The 21,650-nt window shown below is 38.5% G+C and overlaps 3 protein-coding genes across 8 annotated transcripts in view; 1 reads left to right on the forward strand and 2 right to left on the reverse strand.

The window, feature by feature from the left end:
* Positions 1–603, reverse strand: part of Gabpa (GA binding protein transcription factor subunit alpha) — a 34,255-nt gene extending 33,652 nt beyond the window's left edge. Inside the window, exon 1 of one of the 4 annotated variants that reach the window (XM_010608560.3) lies at positions 506–603. The gene's annotated coding sequence lies outside the window, so the exon portion shown is untranslated. Of the gene's footprint in view, positions 1–17; positions 97–505 lie in introns of those variants that run through there. The other 3 variants (XM_010608557.3, XM_010608559.3, XM_010608556.3) reach the window with 3 other exon arrangements.
* Positions 360–8,031, forward strand: Atp5pf (ATP synthase peripheral stalk subunit F6). 3 transcript variants are annotated; one of them, XM_033768091.1, is made up of 5 exons: positions 360–442; positions 546–587; positions 4,175–4,353; positions 7,292–7,416; positions 7,843–8,031. In XM_033768091.1, the coding sequence occupies exons 1-5, from the start codon at positions 410–412 to the stop codon at positions 7,878–7,880; spliced, it is 417 nt and encodes a 138-aa protein (XP_033623982.1). In that variant the 5' UTR covers positions 360–409; the 3' UTR covers positions 7,881–8,031. The 3 variants fall into 3 exon arrangements, with proteins under 3 accessions (XP_033623982.1, XP_010606864.1, XP_010606865.1); XM_010608562.3 differs by lacking the exons at positions 360–442; positions 546–587 and adding an exon at positions 605–705 and having other exon boundaries at positions 7,843–8,030; XM_010608563.3 differs by lacking the exons at positions 360–442; positions 546–587 and adding an exon at positions 609–705 and having other exon boundaries at positions 4,183–4,353.
* Positions 8,032–10,473: 2,442 nt separating this feature from the next.
* The window catches only part of Jam2 (junctional adhesion molecule 2), a 44,248-nt gene continuing 33,071 nt past the window's right edge, over positions 10,474–21,650 (reverse strand). The window contains exons 7-10 of the mRNA XM_033768055.1: positions 18,061–18,168; positions 15,427–15,442; positions 13,262–13,304; positions 10,474–11,581 (exon numbers count right to left, since the gene is read on the reverse strand). Of these exons, the coding sequence (XP_033623946.1) occupies positions 11,549–11,581; positions 13,262–13,304; positions 15,427–15,442; positions 18,061–18,168 (200 nt within the window). The 3' untranslated portion in view covers positions 10,474–11,548. The remainder of the gene's footprint in view (positions 11,582–13,261; positions 13,305–15,426; positions 15,443–18,060; positions 18,169–21,650) is intronic.

The raw sequence follows: 21,650 nt of genomic DNA on the forward strand, positions 1-21,650 counted from the left end.
CCCGCGGCCGCACTCACCCGCTCCACAATCGGCCCCGCTGCCCTGGCCCGCGCTCCAGAGCAGGCAGAGAACGGCAGCGGCGCGGACTCCACGTGCAACGTCTCTCCAGGTAAGATCCGCGGCTGCCCCGACTCGAAGTCTAAGGGCCCCGGCCCCTTCCCGCGGAATCGGCTCCGAGAAACCCCAAGCCCTCTCCCGCCTCCCAGGCACCCCCGGGTCCAGGACTACAACTCCCAGCAGAGTGTGCGACACGGACGCTCGGGGCGACGGAGGCTCACGAGGCACAATGCCTCAATCGGCTTTGTTTGACATTCTTTCACTTTCCCTGCACAGTATACACTCAACATCGCCAAGAAACCGGACACTGAATCTCAGGGGAGCTTGAACGAGGGGAAAATCCAACGTGCGCATGCGTACAGAGCACAGTGTTCAAGAGGAAAGAGTGAGTCAAATTAGGCAAAGGAAAGATGGAGGAATCTTTGCCAGGGGACCCGGAAGCACTTACCCTCCACTTCCTCCTTCTCTTTGCCTTCTGTCTCACCTAGAACTGTCCGGTCGCAGACAGTCTCCGAGACGCTTCCTGTCCGGTAAGCGTCGAACCACCGAAACGGTGGCCCATAATGCATTGCGTGTGGGGCGGAGCCAGGGCCGGAAGTGGAACGGTACCGGCGGCGGTGGCTCTGGGAGCTCTGGACTGAGTGCAAGGTGACTGGGAGGGTGTTGAGGCCAGCGTGGCCTCTTGGGACTGCGATTCTGGTTTTCCTCACAGGGTTTAGGCTGCCTCTCACCCCTGCCCTACTAGGAAGACTGAGCGGCCCAGTGTCCTTGGCACCTTCACGCTCTGTCCCGGGGTCATAGCTGGCCGGCGCTTCCGGGGCCTTGAAATTTGTCGTAGATGCGATGAATACAACACTCTGTGTGGGCAAACAGGGAGGCAGGGAGGTCGAGGGGTCGTGGCTTGCAGCCCGCCTGGGGCAGCCCAAGGTCAGGCCTACCCCGCCCGGACACTCGGGGCATCTTTGGAGCAGTGCGGGGGTCGGGGGAAGTCGTGGGTCTTAAGAGCGAGCAGGGCAGTTTGCATCCCACATAGAGATGATCGTGTGCTCAGACTTCGGCAGTTCTGTGGTTAAGCTTAGGGTCGTGTTCCGAGGAGCCAGCAAATAGAACCGTGCTGTGTGCCACCATAAGGTCTCTGTCCTTGCTGCTGTCTTAACTAGTTTTTTTTTTTTGTCACATTCCTATCAAAGTCTTTCCTAGAACCTGATTGTATTTGAATAGAGAATTTGTCACAGATGGCCTTTTACACTATTTGTGTGCTGATGTGTCTTCTGCTGATAGTGTATAAATCACACACAAAATGAAAGGTAATACAGAAGCAACAAATTTTGATAAGAGATTATGTGTTTGTTGTGTGGTTGAGTTTGTAGAATTTAGATAAGAGAGTTGTTGGGGGAAAGAAAGGGTTGAGGAAAAAGGCCAAAGTAGAGATCTGTTTGGGTAAATCCTTAGTATTTAGGTGGTGGATAATTGAAAACCAAAAATGGACTTTACCTAAGTTATAGTAGGAATAGCATAATCTCTGCAATCAACTTTACAGCAAATTAACTTTGGGTATGTGGGCAATTTGATGACCTTTCTGAGACATAATTTTATTATCTGTAAAATAGTGCAAGGGGGTTATATTCAGCGCTGAAACAATGTGAGGTTGCCGTACTGCTGGGTGTTAAGCATGTCCTTAATTTGCTGGAACATTTAGTTGGGCAATATTTTTATGTATTTGTGTTGTCAGATTCTACTATGTGATCTTGGGCTAGGTATTAAACCTCTAAGCCTGAGTTTCTCTATGTTTAAAAATCGAAATGGTAAGCTGGTTGTGGTGACACAAGCCTGTAAGCCCGTAATCCCAGCATTTGGGAGGTTGAGTCAGGAGGGTCACTGAATGTTTGAGGCCAGCCTTGGCCACACACAGTGAGTTCAAGGCCAACCTGAGCTGCGTAGTGAGACTGTCTCAACAAACCAAAAGGAGGGAAAAAAGAAATGGTAGTGACACCTCATAAGGTCGTTTGTTGTTTTCTTGTGATCTTTTCTCAAGTATTTCTCTCTGATAGAGGGTACGAGGGATACATGAATTCTGTAATTTCTTCCAGCGGTTGCTTTCTTCTTGGCCAGTGGAGGATCTCTTGTTGATTGGTTTCCTTTCTAGTTTGTGTTAGATTATTCCAGGGTTTGTGACTCTTTGGACAATTGGGGGGTGGGGTATTTCTTAGTTGCATCCCTGGCCTCTGCCCACTAGAGGCCAGTAGCACTCAACCTAATTAGGACAACCAAACATTTTTCAGACGCTGCCAAATGTTTGCTGAGAGGTAACTTCCTCTTCCATCCTCTCCACTGTTGGAGAATCATTATGGAACTATACTGTTTTATAGGTGGTGCTTCCTAAACTCACAGTGGTAGAAGGCCAGTCTTACCCTTCTCTGTGGATACTTTTGAAGAATATAATAAAAGTGAATTACCAGAAAAGTGAAGGGAAAAAAATAAACCAGGCACACATAATAAAAATTTTCATTTTTTATTAAGTTCAAAGCAAAAACTACTTTGTTGAATTGCCATAAAAGTTTCTAAATACTTATTCCCAATTTCTTCTCTATTACTATAGAACAGTAATAGTTTGTATACTTCCCCTGGTCCATTCTAATAACTTAATAGAAGTGGAGGCTGGTGTGTTGATCTTGATGGTAATTTGGGAAGGGACGTGGGAAACATGTTAACATATCTGGTTCTGACTTTAAGGTTCAGAAATGCTCCCATGCTACACTTGAGTGCAGTGGTTCATGCCTGGAATGCCAGCCACTTGAGAAGCTGAGGCACAGCTATCACTTGAGCCTGGGACTTGGAAGCCAACTTGGGCAACATAATGAGACCCTAATTGAAAAAGAAACACAAAGGAAAAAAAACAAAACAGTATTAACAGCTATATTGAGTTGTAAATCTTTTATTGCCATTCAGTATAGGGTTGAATAAGCCCTTTTAATTTATAGACTAAGTCTTTGGCTGAGGAATATTTTCTACTAGTAATTATTTATGGCCTCATCTACTTTTTTGAATTCCTATTTTCATATGTTTGTTGTATTTTGGAATATTTTTACCTTTGATCTTTAAATCACTGAATCAGGTCTTAACAGAGATCTTCCCCTTTTGATTTATCTATGTTTTATTGACATTTTGTAAATTAGAAAATAGAGTATTTTTATGGGTGTGGTGGACCATATCTATAATCCCAGCACTTGGGAGGCTGAGACAGGAGGGTTGCTGAGAGTTCAAGGCCAGCCTGGGGCTAAATAGCTAGTTCAGGGCCAGCCTGAACTACAAAGTGAAACCCTGTCTCAAAAATAAATAAATAAATAAATAATGTATTTTAGCTCTGTGAAGTCTTTTAAGTCCTTATTTAAAAATTTTTGACCTTCAGGATTGGGGATGTAGCAAATCACTAGTAGAGCACTTACTAGCATGTGTGAAACCCTGGGTTTGATATCCCAAGCACCAGGGATTTTTATCTCCTTTAAAGGTTCTTTTTAATGGCTAAGATAGATGTGTTTTCTAATCTTCCCCGTTTCTGCAGGGTTGGGGTGAGCTGGTGTATTTTCCTTCTGCATTTCTTTTGGACGTTGAGTTAGTAGTTACAGTGTTCTTGAATGGCTGGAGCCCTGCATTTGGAAGAGGCAAAGCAGTCTTCTGCTGTGTGTCTCTGAAATGCAAACTTCCAAGGTATCATTCTTGGCTGAAGCAGCTATCTCCAGTCTCTGCCCTTCGTTCTTTCGAGGGGTCAGAGAAACCTGGCACATTGATTTGGGGGCAAGTTTTCTTTTTCCTACTAGGGGTGGAGATTTTTCTGCCCTCTACAGTTTCCTCAGGTCCAAGACTTGAGTTCATGGAAAAAAAACCTCATCCCAAATTTTGTCCTTTCTTTAAGGCTTGAGATGTTCATAACTGCTCCTAGTTTCTAGGGCCCAAAGGTAAAGAAGCAGAAGATTTGCAGTAGGGAATGAGAGGAAAGAGGTCTGGTACAGGCTGAATTCTGGTATTATTTAGTTCTGTAGCACTTAGAACTGGATTCCCACCCTGTGATATATTGAAAGTGTTTTACGAAAGTATGCTAACCGGATGCTGTTTTTAGTACTATAGAATCACCATGATTCTTCAGAGGCTCTTCAGGTTCTCCGCTGTTCTTCGGTCGGCAGTCTCTGTCCATTTGCGAAGAAACATTGGTGTTACAGCAGTGGCATTTAATAAGGAACTTGATCCTATACAGAAGCTCTTCGTGGACAAGATTAGAGAATACAAGTCAAAGCGACAGTAAGTGGGTAATCAACCACAGTATAAATATAAGTATCGATAGTAAGTGAGCTTCATGATTGAAGTCCCGAACTTCTTTATAAGGAATCCAAGAGAAAAGTCCATTAAATCTGTTATCTGTTTAAATACACATCCTTACTACAAAGTCATTGTCTTGAAAATCATGTAGCAGTTATTTTTGAGGGAAGTAAGGCCCTTGAACATGACTAGCCTAAGGCCATAAAAACTAATAGGGAGAAAACATAATGTATTCTGATTCTCATAATGCCCTTTCTATGACATCCTGATTGGGAAGAAATATAAACAGTATTATTTTTTTCCCCTTAAGGCTATTTTCATAAGAGCAAAACATTCTAAATGGCATGTATTAACTCTAGGAATACGATGATTACCAAGCCATACTGTTTTGGATATGAATGATCACCTTTGTGATCATTAGGTCCATCCTACAAATCTCAGGAAAAGTAGGGTATGTCAATTTAGAGTTCCATTTTCTTTTCATTTATTGTCTACCTTATACAAAGTACTGGGCTATTAACTGTGGTGGGCCACACTGTATTTTTATAATCTTAAAATCTGATCAGGGTAGAAAGCTTTAAATAAGGAAATATAAGGTAAATGGTTTAGGGCCTAAGAGAGATACAGTAGTGTTTACAGAATTCATAGGACGGAGTGTACACATCTAACTGAAGGCATAGGCTTCTTAGAACAGTTAAATGTTTTATCATGACTTTGAGGGCAGTGTTTGGGGTTATTTGTTCCTCTTGAAAATGTGATAGTGTATGAGTCATCTTCCCAGTTGAAAAGAAAAAAAAAAAAGTTGCAGAATTTGCTTCCATGACTTTGCTTTTAGCTTAATAAGACTCTTAAACATGCAGTAGACCATTAGTGTTAGATTGACAGGATAATAAGAATTCAGTTCTTCAGTCACCTAAGCCGTATTTCTAGTAGTCAGTATGCAGATATGGCTAGGTAGAGCATTTCTATCACTACAAGAATTTCTGTTGGACAAAAGAAAGGATCTATAACAAATATCATGTACTGGTGTGGCTTGTGCCTATAATCCCAGCTAATCTGGAGGCTGAGGCAAGAGGATTGCAAATTCAAGCCCAGTCTGGACAATGTAACGACTTGGCAAGACCTTGTCTCAAAGTAAAAATATAAAAAGGAATGGAGATGTAGCCCAGTGCAAAGGCTCTGGGTTCAATCCCAAGTACCACACACACACCCATATAAATTAATTTCTTAAGCCCGGCATTGTGGCACATGCCTGTAATCACTACACTTGAGAGGCTGAGGCAGGGGATCACCAAAGGTTTGAGGCCAGCCTGAGCTACATATTGAGTTCAAGTTTAGCCTGAACTGTAGAGTGAGATCCCATCTGAAAAAAAAAATTCATAAATTACAGTGATCCATCTCTTTTGGTAGAAATTCTCTTAACATAAATGCTCCAATGCTTTGATTTTAGGCATGTGAGAAAAGAAGGAATTTTCACTTATAAATTTTTTTGGTTTATGATATTCATTGATAAGGAAATAACGTTTATGACAGATTTTCTTCAATGAATTACTGTATTGTTATTTGGTCCTGCTGCTGCTCTGTGATACTATATTTTTCTTTCCCAAACACAACTTTATTTTGTCATTTTATTGCTTGGCAAATAAAATACAAACTCCTAGGCTTATCCAGATAAGATCTGGGTTCTGCTGGTTTATCAACAGCCAATGCTTTACCGCCACCAGGTTTTGTTTTTTCAGTCTCAAATTCAAATCTGGTCCAAATTGCATGGCTTATCTCAAATCCCACCTTTACTAAATGAAGTGTTCCTGATTAGCTCATCAAAGTGGTCTTTCCCCTTCAACTTGGACTTTTCTGTTAAGCCACATCGTCAAAGCTTACGTTTAATTTCCTTGCAGCATAAGTTTTTGTAAATGTCATTTTTCTCCCCCTTCTAAATTACAGAATTTCTGAGGGCTTGAAATGATGTACTTGTTTGACAGAGCTCTGTTATAGAGACTTAAAATTACATTATTCTTTTCTTACTGTTTTTTAGATTTTAATTTGTTGTGTTTTGATTGCGAGGCAGGTGGCAGAACCATTGAGCTAAATCCCTGGCCTGTTGTGTTTTGAGATGGAGTCTCACTATGTAGTTCAGGTTGGCCTCGAAATCTCAGTCTCCTCAATGGTGGGACTGCCAACCTGTTTTTATTTTCTGGTGCTGGGGTGTACTGAGCACATGCTGTGCCACTGAGCCCTAAGGTCTTTTAAAGGCCACATTGAAGGCTGATATAATAACCTCATGAGTAATAATAGTGTTCACCATATACTTTACCTCTTCTCTCAGTGTCCTTATTAGTTAGGATATTTGTTTTTTTACATGTGGAACCTAAAGTTTAGACTGCTTCATGCCTTGTGCTGGTTTACAGTTTTACAATATGGGAGCACTGACGTTCAAATAGTCAGCCCTTTATGCCAGGTCCCACGCATACCTCATTAAACTCAGACCCTGGGCTGGGCGTGGTGGTTCGTGCCTGTAATACCAGCATTAGGGAGGCTGAGGCAGGAGGATCACTGTGAGTTCGAGACCAGCCTGGGCTACATAGTGAGTTCCAGGTCAGTCTCAACTACATAGTGAGACCCTGTCTCCAAAAAGAAAAAAGGAAGTTTAAACTTAGACCCTGAGAAACTCTTTAAGTATGTATCTTTGACACTACCAAACCTTATATGTTAGAGATTTGTTTAAAGTTGGTTTATTTATGTGAAACCTCATCATGTTAAAATAATCTACTTGAAATTCAAGTAGAAATAACGTTCTGAAAGTCTACTTTTCCCTACATGAATACCTTGAAAAGGTCTGTTGACATTTCATGGTGAAGAGTAATTTTGCTTTTTTGAACTAGTGCATGAAATTAGTTTTTATTTGCTCCTTTACCCACAGGACATCTGGAGGACCTGTTGACACTGGTCCAGAGTATCAGCAAGATATGGAGAGAGAGCTTTTTAAACTTAAACAAATGTATGGTAAAGCTGACATGAACACATTCCCAAGCTTCACATTTGAAGGTAAGGTTCTGATAAGATTCTTACGGGGAACTGTTTTAAGTGGCCAATATACTTCTTTTGATTATTTAGAGGATTAAATGACAATTACATGTGAAATTAGGACCACAGTGTGTACATAGATAACAGATAAATGTTTGCCATTAGTATAGGAGGTTATGTAACATATAGGTTGAATGGTAGGGTTCTGAAGTCCAAATGCTTGACCTTGAATCCTGACAATATTACTTACTAGCTGTGTGATCTTCATCTGATATGTGGGGAGAGTTTCTTCCTCATAATACTTATAGTTAAAACATGTTTGTAGAGCCTCCTCATAGGAAGTGTTGAATAAGTATTTAGCTATTGTATTTCTGTGTAGATGTTTAGAAACATGTTCACTAAAAAATTCAGAGGATCAATGAGTTAAATCCTATTTTTCCCTCTTAGATCCCAAATTTGAAGTCATCGATAAACCTACAGCCTGAAGAAATAATGTAAAATTAATTTGGTAGTTTGCCATGGATTTATTGCACAACTAGTGAGAAGTATCGGAATAAACATACATTTTAGAACTGTCCAATGTTCTTTTAATTCCGATTGCAAATAAATTATTTGATGCTGAACCTACACTTGACTGTGTTGATCTCTGTTTTAGGGTTGTTTTTAAATCCTTTCGTTTGGCTTTAATGAACAGATGGAGACATTGAATAAATTGGGTACCATGTGCAGTAGATCTTGTTTCAGTAGCACAGACTTACTACTTACAGTGAGCTACCATTATCTAATTTGCTGTGGAAAGATGTTACACCCTGTCCCAGAATATGAAGACAGACTTTCTGTCTCTCTCTTCCTTCTTCCTTTCTTTCACTGGGGATTGAACTCAGGGCCCTGCACTTGCAAGACACACACAGTGCCACTGAGCTAAATCCCGAGCCCTGAAATGATTTATATTTACTTACTTTAAACATTTCTTGTTTTGTATTTTTGAAATAGGCTCATTATATAGTCCAGCCTGGCTTTGAACCTGTGATACCCTAGCCTTAGCTTCCTCAATGCTGGAAGAAATGATAAACTTTTGTCATAGCTTTCTCAGAAGCTCAAGTGTAGTTTTATAGTTCTGTCTGGATTAAAGAAGTTTTGGGATAATGAGGGAGGAGGGCTCTATAAAGGCACTTTTATAAGATGAAACTAGGGGCTGAGCGTGTAGTTTAAAACAGCTTTTTGTCTGTCTGCCCCTCCCTCCTCCTCCCCTTCCTCCTGTTTTCCTTTGTTTCCCTCTCCCTCTTTCTCTGTCTCTCACTCTTTCTCTCTCTGGCAGCACTTGAGAAGTTGGCAGGTCTCCAGACTGAGATGTGATGAGATTCTAATCTTAAACAGCTGAAGAGCTAGCCTTGTACCTACAGATAGTAAGGGTGTAGTTTCCTGGGTTTAATGAACGACAATAGGTGAGTGACTCTTCCTCTGTACTATTAAATGGATCTAAAAGGTTTAACCAGTTCAGCTATTTTTATTATTGTAGATTTTAATCAAACAAAGCCAGCTGTTGGATGAAGGAAGTTCTTTGCAAAGTTGTATTGAAAAACAATCATTCCAGATTTAGTTAGGTTAAAATCCCAACTAAAAATAAATTGAATCTGCTTACAAACACCAACAATACTAAAACAAAACTTGTTATTAAAGATTCTTGAGCCTTAATCTTTATACAACACAATTTCACTGCAGGAAAATGAAATCAGAATGCTTAAAGAATTACAATGGGATTTTTACCAGTTGTTATTCAAGTGCTTCAAATAAAAGAGCAAATGGAAACATATTTGGATACTGGTGACTCACAGATGTACTTTTAATAATTAAAACATCAGTGTTCATACTTTGTCCTTTGTGTAAAAGAAAGCATTCTTTACGCAATGATTTTTTAACTTGGGTGTAAGAAATATTTTGAGATGATGTAAGACACATAGTTGGCACAAAAACTGTTAGATGTTTAGACTGCATAAAATATATCCTCTAGATTCTGATGTCTTAGAGAAGGTATTAGTGAAATTAAGGCACCACATCATTTTCCTCTTACAGCAGATGTCTATAATTTAAATTGAGGCAGCTGCTCTTGTGGATATGTATGGCCAGAAGAGGCATCCTTGAGAGTCATAAGGAAATATTCCTCAAATCAAAGCAAAATCTGTCACTTAAACCATAGGCAACATTTAACCAGATTTTTACAAAAGCTTATAGATAAGTTGTTTTTTTTTTTTACATCATTTGCCGAAAGGGCTAAAGAAACTGCCTGTGAGCTAAATCCTGACTTTGCCTGTTTTGGTAAATAAAGTTTTATTGGAAAACATGTACATTTGCTTTCTTGTTATCTGTGGCTCCTTTTGCAGTGACACTCAAGTAGTTACAGGAACCACATGGCTTAAAATACTTAGTATGTTGCTCTTTACAGAAAATGTCTGCCAATCTATGACCAATAGAGTGATAATTTGACTTTTGGGATGGAGCCACGTTACAGAAGCCAGACTTCCAGGAGGAGTTGTTGAGAAACAGTGAATGCCACATACAAGTGAAAGGGGAACAGGGTGACAAATGGGTCTTCCTAGGGACCTGGTACGGTGCCCAGGCGTTGAGTTTGTTTTGAGAATCCTGGGGATCTGCTTTGACTACTAGGTAAAAAAGCAGATTCCTCTGAAAGCAAATTAACTGTTCTTGTTGTCAAAGGTAGTAAGTGTCCTTTCATCCAGATTTGTCCAGAACAGAGTAGCTTAGGTTTTTTTTTTTTCTTCTTTTGAGACAAGGTCTCACTATGTAGTTGAGGCTGCCCTGGAACTCACTATATAGCCTAGGCTGGTCTGAAACTCAGTGATCCTCCAGCCTCAGCCTCCCGAGTGCTGGGATTACAGGTGTTCACCACCAAGCCCGGCTGGAATTTTGTTTTTAATGAGTAAAAAATCAGTTTTAAAAGCTAATGCTTTTAAAACTTAGTTTTAGCTGGGTGTGGTGGGGCATGCCTGGAGGCAGGGGGATCACCATGAGTTCAAGGGCAGCCTGGGCTACGCAGTTCAAGGCTAGTCTGGACTCTACATAGCAAGACCCTGTTTCAAAAAACAAAACAAAACCCCCAGCCTTACTGCTTTTATTATTAAATGAACCATTGAAATTTCTGTGTTGTAACATTAACCAGAGGCCTTTTTAATTCAGAAAACACGTGATTAGACCTTTTTTTTCTCAGGCATAGTTTCTCATGTGCCTCTTTTGTATGAAGCAGGTTGTCAGATGTAGGAAGTCAGAACATTCAGTCATATTTTGTTCACCAGACAGCCCTCTCTCTCCTCCATATTCCTTGCCATAAGGATTGGAAACCCCCGACCATATCCATGAAGGACAGCCCAGCACAGAATTTCACTGACTGGTGTTTAAGGACAGAATTGTGAAGTCAGCACTCAGGCAAAGGTACCTGAAAAGCTGGGCGGGCTCTAGGACTTGTCCTGATGTCACGCTCACTGAGCCCTTCAGAGAGGTCTGGGGAAAGTGGGGAGGCGAGTAAGGGTTTATGTGTGACTCTCAAAGTTAGGGCGTCCGTGAGACACAGTAGGTGTGAGTGAGCTCCAGTCAGTAGCTATTTCTCTTCGTCTTCTTCCTGGTTCTCAGAAATAAAAGCAAACACAAAGTGCAGATCCAGCCCCCACTGCCCCCCTTGTGTGGAAACTTGAGAGACAAATGAGCAATGGAGTAAGGATTATTCAGGGAGAGGATTCTGGTAGGAATGAGGGAGCTTTCAGTGTTTTCTGAATCCTCCTAAATCAGACTCTTGCACAGAGGATATGTTCAGTTCATAATTCCTGGGTTAACTTCGCAGTCAGTATGCAACAGTGCTTCTTCCAGAACTTAGGACGTTTGTTAATATTTCACAGACTACAAAGTATTTTGGCTATTTTTCTTGAGTCCAGATACAAGAGGTCAAGATTGTATTGTAGGTAAAGACAGAACCGTTTGCTTAAAATAATTTCTGGTGAGTTAAAGGTCATAAAAATTATAGTAAAATACCAGTTCACTTCCTCATGTACATCTTCCCAAATGTAAGACCACACAGAAATTTATAACACTTTAATAACTTGGGTAACAACTGTAGTTTTGGGGTATCTCAAAAGTGGAATTCTTAAATTATAAAGGATTTTGTGTGCTTGAAATCCTAGGTAAAGAAAGAAAAAACAAGTTGAAAAAACAAATACTAATTCCTATTTAAAGAAACACATTATATTAAAATATATCCACTATAAAAATCTTAGAAGTACAAACCAGTATGTATTTAATTAAATACGTTTTATTGGCAATTAAATAGGTGAAAACTGGAAGACATGATGCTTGAAATTAAGTTGAGAGTAAAAAGGCCGGCAGGAAGTTGGAGCAAGGGCAGTCCTATTTGGTAGGGATATGCTAATGCATGAGACAGCCCCCAACAGCAGTGTGGCTCAAAGTTAGGGTGACAAGCTCTGCCGTAGGGAGAACAGAACTGAAGGAGACGTAGCTCTCAGCTGATGAGTCAGTTGAAAGAAAAAGGCCTCTATTTGTTGGGTGGGATTTTATTCCATGCATAAGGATTCTTTATAAATTATAAGAATAAATATGACAGTAGTAACACATTGCCTGTTCCCCAGCTAAAGAACAGGATGCTGTCAGTATAGTAAACTACAGAACTTGGTGGCTTCCCTGATAGGTTTTAACAACCAGATTTTTACAAAAAACTTCATGGAGCAATGGATGCCTGTTAACTACTAGTTCATTAGAATCATTCCAGTATCAAAAATACCAATGTCTGCCAAGGTATCATGGTCTCCTGAGGGGAAATCTGTGACTCTGCTCTAAAGCACTATGGAAACAACTTCATTTCTCAAGAAAGGATTTAGGCCTCTACAACACTGGAAAGTTCTCTCATCATATTCCTGAAAAAATAATTCAGAAGGTTGAATACCCACCAAAAGAAACCCCTAAGCAATGATGTTATTTACTGCTTCCCTGTAGCATTTACAAATATAAACATTCATAAAGATGCAAATATCTAAATTATTTTCTCTAAACCATCTGAGTCACATGACTATTTCTTGTCAAGCATTTCTGTAATATTCTTTTGAGCAGCAGTAGAGGATATTTCATATTCCTAAAATCTCTAAGTGCTTTGAATAACCAAAGGTAAGTCTTACAACCACAGAGTTGCTGGAAACAAATATCCTTGGTCATTCCCAGGAAGCAAGGTACCTGGCTGGTTCTGGCTGCATTATTGTTATCCTGTGAGAATTTGTGGCTTAACTTCCTCATCTATCAAATCAAGCTAAAAATGCCAGTCCCAGTGATATTAAAGAGGTAGACTAGTAATAGAATCTACCACGAGAGAAAAACGGTATAAAGATCACTTCCTGTAATTGTTCTACAAATGCCAGATACAGTACCTTTATCATGGCATCCCAAGCAGGGAAAGGAAGCTAACATTTATTTAGATCCTTCTGAATACTAGTAGTTGACACTAAAGTTTATTAAGTGTAGAGGAAATGGGAGGGGTAGGGGAAAGGTAATAAGGGAAAAGGAAAAAAAATCATGAAAAAATGGAAAGAAAGTATTTGTAAATAGGGAAGGGAGGAGCGGGTGAAGGGACAGCAGGGATAAGGGAAAATAATTGAGAACCAAGACCTGTCATGTAAAGATACAAGGTCCCAATGATGAATGTAACTGTACTGTATACCTAAAATGTACCAATAAACTCAATGAGAAAAAAAGTTTATTAAAAGTGAAAAGCTATAATCCCTATAATTGTGTCGTGGTCCTGCCTCAATGCCTAAACATATCTATTCTATAAACCTGCTTTAGTAATACTCACATTTTCAGTCACTGTAGTGGATTTTGATGTAGCGCTCCCTTTCCTGTTTGTGGAATACAAAAGACAGTGTTTACTACATTGTCACCTCCAATTCTGAAACACATACTCTCATTTAGGGTATTTCATATCTCAGCTGTAAGATGTATATTTATCTTACCCAATTAAAAAAAAAAGCCAACAATCCTAACTGAATCTCTTAGATCTATAGACATTATTCACAGAGAAGGTCTTGCAAGAGTATATATAGTACAGTGGACCCTCAAGTTACAACTGGCCTGACATATGAAAATCTTGGGTTAATTAGGTTAAGGGAAGATTTATCTGCCACTTATGTAGAGCATGTACCCAGGTAAACATCCAGATCTCAGCTGTATTGATTTACAACCAACTTGAGTTACACCAGCCTTTGGGAACTATTGAGTTTGTAAATCAAAGGTTTGTATTAGGGTATATGAAGACTTGTGCCCCTAAATGTAGCCTATAGCTAATATACTAACAATTTTTGTGGAATACACAAACCAGAGACTCACTAACTTAGAACATACTAACATTAAATATTTCGTCTTGGTTTTTGAGATAGGCTCTCACTTTGTAGAGTTCAGGCTGGCCTTGAACTCTCTATGTAGTCCAGGATGTTCTTGAACTCACAGTGATACTCCCGCCTCAGCCTTCTGAGTGCTGGGACTATGGGCAGCACCACTAGGCCAGGCAGCATTAAAAGTTTTGAAAGTTTAATTAGAATTGCACAATTCATTTTGGTCCATGGAAGGGCTCACGTGGTAACTACAATTGCAGCAGAAGTTGAACAAATTTTGAAGGCTATAGATTTAAGAAATGGGAGGAAAGGTGTCGAGGAATAAAGACGCTCTTCCTAGTTTGACAAAGGTATTAATAGGAAGAATAAGCCTTCACCACTTATGTGAGATAACTTTCCTCTGCTCAAAACCCTCCAGGTACCAAAGTACTCAATAAAAGTGGAAGTCTCCCAAGTGCCCAGGGTCTAGGGCTGGGTTGAGGTGAAGTGGTGGCTACATATCTAGGCTGCCCTGCCCTTCTCAATGCATCTCTTTTGCTACTGTTAATCTTGATAACTGAAACTTAACCCTGCTTTTGTACCGGGATATTAGGAGACTGAGAGACCAGTGTTGGGGCAGGAATATATGAACAGGAAGTCAATGACAGCTAAGTCTTCAAAGGATTTAGATGAGAAAGTGTCTGATGCCGGCCAAGCATGGTGGCCTATGCCTGTAATCCTGGCACTCAGGAGGCTGAGGCAGGAGGATCGCTGTGAGTTCGAGACCAGCCTAGACTACATAGTGAGTTCCAGGTCAGGGTCAGTCTCGACTTCATAGTGAGACCCTGTCTCAAAAAAACAAACAAACAAACAAAAAAGATAATCTCCACTCCAACTTTGCATTTTCTTGCTCTTGCTTGGTTTTCTTCCATAGCACTCCTCTTCACCCTCCATCCTCTCCCTCTCCCCACCTCTCCTTTTTTCTCCTCTCCCCTCTTGCCCTCCGTCTCTCTCCCTCCCTCTCTCCCTCTCTCCCCCCTCCTCCTCCTTCTCTCCCTCCCCCGCCTCAGTGGTGGTGGTGATGGTGGAGTTGTCTCACTATGTTGCCAAGGCTGACCTTGAACTTGAAATCCTCCTGCCTCAGCTTTCTGAGTAGCTGGTCTCCAGAGCACACAATCTGACATCTCTATAGTGTACATATTTGTGTATTTTCTGACTTTCTCGACTAGACTGTAAGTTGTATAAAGCAGCATTCTGTGATTTTTTTTTTTTTTTTTTTTGCCTGTTGTGTTCACTGCTGTATCACCAATAGTGTTGGGCACAAAATCATCATTCAATTAAATGTAAAAAATGACAAAATTTTTTCAAATTTTTAGTCTATATAAATACAATTAATAGATAATTAATAAAAGGAGAACTATGGAAAGACTCAAAAAGTGGAAACGGTGAACATGTTTCTTCTCTAGTTAATCATCTTTTACACCTAGGCCTGAGGCCTGAGGCCTTAGGTGGGATTTCATGAACTAAGAACTTCCCACAGTATTAAATCTGCATTAAAACCTTATACCCTACTTTTGACTTTAAATGGGCAGTTATCAGAATATTAGTTGATACTGTGAAAATGGCATGCATTTTAAGAGTGTATACTTACTTATAGGAGGTTTCTTCTACAAAAAAAAGTACATATCATTATTGCAAGAATTAATATGTGACACATTCATTTAGAAATGAACTTTGGCTTAATCCCCCCGCCTTTCTTTCATTTCTTTCTGGTACCTGGGATCAAACTCAGGACCTTGCATTTGCAAGGCAGGCACAGTGCCACTAAGCTAAATTCCTGGCCCATGGCTTAGTGTCTTTAATATTCAACCTTACTTGCTGACATCCATATCTTCTAAATGAAGGGTTGGCAAACTTTTTTGCGGGGGATACTGGGGATTGAACTCGGGTCCTTGCACTTGCAAGGCAGGCCACCGAACTGCTGAGCTAAATTCCCGGCCCTCAAACATTTTTTTTTAATAAAAAGCTGTACAGCAAGTATTTTCAGTTTTGTGGACCCAGAGGCAAAATCAAGGATACTACATGAGTACTTATCCAGAGACAAAACAAATTTATAAAATTTTATTGATAAAATTCAAAATATAATCGAACACTTATAATGCAAGCCTACTAATTAGAAGAATGGAACTCTTTTTCATGAGCTAGCACTTCCTTTAATTGGAGCTCAAAATTAGTATTCCCTATCATCAATAACTACAATTTCTCTTGTGAACAAACCATTCTTAGCTTATGACCCACATAAAATTAGGTAGGACATTGGATTTGGACCACTGGTTTTTGTTTGCCAACCCCTGTCCCAAACCAAAGTCCAAAAATACGGTTTTCTTGGATAGATTTTCTGCCAGACGAAGAGGAGAGCAGTATTCATAGTGAATTGCTAACATCTGATGCGTCATCTCTTTAATTCAGTATTTTAAGAAGAATATATTTATCCTTCATTAAAAATAGATGGTATTCTTTGCAACTATAGATAAGAATGACAAAAATTTTGGAGTATAACCTTATTTGTCTGTACTTTCACTGGTGACCAGCAGGGGGACACATCTAGATTCCATTCATCAAATTACATTGTGTTGGACTGAATACAATCTATACTGTATACCCAGGATGGCGAACCTTTCACAGGTTTCAGTGATAAGAAGTGGCCAGCTGTGGCACGAGTACCACGGGTTTGCCATCGCTGCCAGGATAACACTTTCGCTGCAATTCACAGGACGGTTATTCATTTTTTTATTATTCATTATGTTTATCGGTACATTTTAGGTATACAGTTTCAAGGCATTCATCATTGGGAATTTGTACCTTTACATGATATATCTTGGTTCTTATTTTTTTCCCCATTCCCCTCCCTTCAATCCCTCCACCCCTCCCTACTTAGAAAGGCTTTATTTCCACTTTTTCCTTTTCTTGTATTTATTCCTTTCCCTTCTTTCCTTTCCTGTCATAGTGAATCTTCTCGAATCTATGTTCATGGAAACATTTTATGACATGTAAGATTTTTTTATAGATATCAGAAACACCTTTTAAATTCATTTTATTTTGTTATATTTTTAATTCTAAATTCTAAAATTAATACCCATTATAAAACAAGTTTAAAAATGTTTATGCTATAAATTTATTTATTGCTCCATTTTAAAACTCAACTTTATACATTATTGCCACTGGACTTAATGGAGTTCTGTGGCTTTATGCTCTCAAAATATTTTAAAACCAGAAATGAAAAAAATGCATTAAAAGGATGAAATATTTTAAAATTCCAAGATTCACATCAAACCTATTACATCATAAGGTGGAGTTTTACATTATGAAAGGCCTAAACTTCAAGAACTAAAACCCTTGTTCAGAAGTATTTCTAATAAAATTATTTATTAGTACTGGGGATTGAATCCAGGGCATTTGCACTGAGTCCGCCTCAATCATTCTTAATGTTTTTTAAATCTTATTTTTGAGACAGGTCCTTGCTACATCACCAACTTGCCCAAGCTGATCTCCAACTTTTGATCCTCCTGCCTTAGCCTCCCAGAGCACTGGGATTACAGAAGGGCACTACCATACCTGGCTGCTTTCTGGTTGTGATTAAACAATTCTGTTCTATAGTTATGCTAAACTGGACATTCAGCCTTCCACTCTTCACTAACAAAACATTTCCCTGGTAGATTTCAAAGATAGACATAGAATTCCTGGGCTGGGGATGTAGCTCAATGGTAGAGCCCTTGTCCTGAGTGTATGGCCCCAGATTTGACCCCACCACCTCTAAAACAAAAATGAAGGAAAGGAATAGAGAGAGGAAGGGAATAAACAATCTGTAACTTTAAAGGATCTTTATATATATATCTATATCTATCTATCTATATATATATAGATAGATAGATAGATATAGATATATCTATATCTATCTATCTATATATATATAGATAGATAGATAGATATAGATATATCTATATATATGTCATTATGCTATAAATATCTGTCTACATTGAATATCTGGCTTTTACATATCTTACGGTGCTGCTTGGAATTCTGCAACTAAGACAGCTTCTTTTTCTCTATGGCTACCTAGATGTTTTGAATGCTACTTGCATGTCACCTTGGACATTATCTATAGAGGAGAAACCAGTGAAAATTTCACTCCAGAGCTTATTAGAAGTTCTTAGAGAAATGGTGTCTTACAAGAAAACTATATCTACAGGAAACTGTGTATCAAAGAAAGATGAAATTCACTTACTTGAAAAGTAGCCTTTTCTCTGAGCATAGCATACACCAAGGCCACAAGCACAGATCACCAAGACCACAACTACTACAGCTGCTATGATGCCACTTAGGCTGAGGTCATCTGTAAAGTGAGATAAATTGTGCATAAATTCACATCTAATAGGACAGATCCTGTCATTAAACAGAAATTGCTCAAAAGGGCTCCCCTTTGTAGCTATACTAAAAAGTATAGTTATGTGCTTTGGCAGCCTGCTCAACCAATTTAATTGCAAGACATGGCGTAAAATTGACTGAAAATATTAACAGAACTAAGCTGAGCAAGAGTCTTAGATTTTAAAAGGTTTGTAAGAATCTTTTTAAAAGTTCTGTGACGCAGAACTAAAATATATAGTATTCTCTTGCATTTTTTTGAAGATGTAATAATTCACAGAATTAAATATCAGGTTGGAAGATGTCTTTGAAATTCAATGAGTTCAAGTATTCTATCACCTTCCTTCTATCCCAGATTTTACTTAAAATTATTCTACATTATTATCTGTGTCAGTTCCATAATGGGCACAGCCTCAAATAAAGAATATGCCACTATTATTATATAAAACTAAATGTCAGAAATGTCTTTCTTCTTGAATTTATATAGGTTATGTTTGTGTGTGTGTGTGTGTGTGTGTGTGTGTGTGTGATACTAAACTATAACCCCACTGAGTTTTAAATGAATTTCATTTAATTAACCAAGCTTTTGCCTGTTGCTATTAAGTCATTTCTCCTTTAATCTAATACATCTAGAGTTTTTGGATCCAAGTTTGGAATGACTATCATGTTATCAACCTATGAGATATTTTTCTTGGATTTATTCTATTGCTCAATAATTTGAATATTAACTTACCAGGCTGAATACTTCTGCAGATTGGGAACTGTATCGAAGATACCTTCATTGAAGTTATTAATAAAATGAGGAACATGATTTTTCTAAGGAAAGAATTATGTGACAGCCTGCTAGGCACCTCTATTCATGACACCACCTGTGAGCATGCCCTGAAGGTGTGACTCAACTATATGTAATTCCATCTAAACATTATTTGGGGTCACATTTCTCCACTTTGTACACAGATGTCATGAGACACTCTGTTTCCATTTAGACACATATATCAAAGGAGCCATTTGTCATAGTGTTCCCCCTCCCGAGGTGCTAGGGATTGAACTCATGGCCTTACTGAGCCACACCCCTAGCCTTGGGGTCTATGTATGTATGTATATATGTTCTGTGGTACCTAAAGCTTTATGCGTGTAGGTGAGCACTGAGTCACATTCCCAGGCCTTTTAATAAAAATTTTTAAAATGTGTTTATTTTGAGATATGTTCTAAGTTGCCCAGGCTAATCTCAAAGTTTGGGTCCTCCTGCCTCAGTCAGTGTGGCTGGGACTACAGGCATACACAACCACACCTGAATTAGGTTCCCATTTTTGAAAGCAAATATTAATTAATCATTATTAAATAATTTGTAGAAAATATTAATGTTTTTCTCTATAGTAACTGTAAGCATTTTACAGTGTATGATTTTACAGTGTATGTTTTGGGAGAGACTTTTTCTTTATTTTTTTGTAAAACTGGGGATTGAACCCAAGGAGCACTGAGTTATGTCCCTGGCTCATTTTTAAAAGTTTTTATTTTGCGAACAGTTTTCACTACTTTGCTCAGAGTAGCCTTGAACTTGCAATGATTCTCCTGTCTTAACCTCTTGAGTACCTTGGGTTGTAGTCATTTACTACCATATCCAGGTTTTTGGAAAAGACCTTCTAAAAAGTATTGTTTATGTCTGCTTACCATAGAAAGTTTTGGCCTTAAAACTCTTTCCTAACACTAAGTGTGTGATTAATTTTCTCAGATACTTCTGAAATATTAACTTACTTTTTTGTAGAAGACATGGTTAGTCTTTTGAAAGACTGAGTAATTTGATTAGAGTAAAAAAGCAATAATTAATTAAATGCTCAGTAGATAATCAATTCATAGTGGTTTGGACACTGAAATTGAGAAGCCAATGAGATGTTTGCTATTTCCTTGGATAAGAAAGAGCAGAGATGCAAAAATCCCCACAGTAATCATACTCTAGGGTAAAATTAAATCCATCACTGAACGAAAACGCCTGAGAACCAAACTGTGTCTATTTTTTTTTTTTTACAAATGACATCTACATTGTGTTAATCTAACAGTTATTGCTCAAAAAAAAGCTGTCCTGTAGATTGCAATGAATTTGACATCTATAAAGAAGCCTCCCTAAAGCCACATTCTCACAAACAGCTGTCTTGACATAAGCGCTAAACCACCGTCGTTGATGGAATGGAAGATGGAATAGTTAGAGGTAACTTGCATCGATCCACTCACCATTTTCTGTACGATGCTGAGCAAGTCACACAATCATGCCTCAGTGAAGAGATGATGTAACAATATGAAAATACTTTTTATTCTTTCTTTGAATCAAAATTTTAAAAGAAGGCTGCTATAAAAGGAAGGTATAACTAAAAGGAAAGGAATCGGACTGTTAAAAGGCTAAGTAGGATTCACGTCTGCTGGAGTCTCATAATAAGGTAGAATCCACAAACTCATACTTGATTGAGTATATTTAAAAAATGAATGTCTTCTGGATAGTTAACAGATTCTAGTTTTTGTTTCAAGTTATCAATGATAATTCACAAAGAATACGAATTCATGAAATTTTATTTATTTCAAAAGATGCAAATTTCCAAACAAGGTCATGAAACACCTAGGTTCAATGGTGAATGGATGAACATTAAACTCATTTTAAGTTTTAAGCTAATTTGGGAAGAGTAGATACACAGAAGTTATGTTCAAATTAACATGGCCTCACTAGGGTAACAAACTGATACATTTTATAAATATAAGTATATAAATTTATACATTTTATTTGGTATGGTTTATTGTGGTGTACTAGGAAAAAAGAAACTGTTCATCAAAACTATGACCTCAGGGCTGGAGATTTAGCTCAGTGGTGCTGAGTTTGACCCCTGATACTGGAAAAAAAATGAAAAACTATGACTTCACAGATACGATTTCTTAAAATGAAATTAAAATGGGCATTTAAATTTAACAGAATAATTAAAACAGACAGGGAAATAAACAGAAATACTAAAACAGAGGGATAAGGTTAGCTGAAAACCATGAAGACTATATAAATAAATGAATGAAGTTAGAAAAACACTTCATTAAGACATACATGTTCAGATGTGCTAATACATTTTTTAAATGATAATTTGAAAGAAGTACTGAGAGGAATTTTTTTTTGTTTTGATTTGATTCTGGTTTTGCTTTTGTTTGTTTGTTTGTTTATTTGCTGTAAGGAACAAGTTTATTCAATTCACTGGAGGTCCATTTTGACATGAAAGGAAGCCCCAAACCATAATGTAAGCAATTATACAAAGTATTTTGAGATTGCAAGATTCTATACTAAATGATTTTTTAAATTTAATTTTTATTAGTACATGTTTGCAGTACCTAATGACTGCATTCACCGTGGGGAATTAGTACACATCTCAGTTTTTTCTCTTTCCCCTTCTCCTCATCCACCTTTTAAAATAATTTTTTGCCACC

Source organism: Fukomys damarensis, unplaced genomic scaffold (genome assembly GCF_012274545.1).
Source record: "Fukomys damarensis isolate Sample0158 unplaced genomic scaffold, DMR_v1.0_HiC HiC_scaffold_24, whole genome shotgun sequence".
In the NCBI taxonomy this organism is placed as follows: Eukaryota; Metazoa; Chordata; class Mammalia; order Rodentia; family Bathyergidae; genus Fukomys; species Fukomys damarensis.

What these genes read in the sequence shown, in the direction of transcription:
- Atp5pf (XM_033768091.1), top strand. Translation starts at nt 410, where the DNA reads ATGCGTACAGAGCACAGTGTTCAAGAGGAAAGA. An exon ending in ACAGTGTTCAAGAGGAAAGA is followed by an intron (nt 443 to 545) that starts GTGAGTCAAATT and finishes TGTCTCACCTAG; the next exon opens with AACTGTCCGGTCGCAGACAG. An exon ending in TCCGAGACGCTTCCTGTCCG is followed by an intron (nt 588 to 4,174) that starts GTAAGCGTCGAA and finishes TGCTGTTTTTAG; the next exon opens with TACTATAGAATCACCATGAT.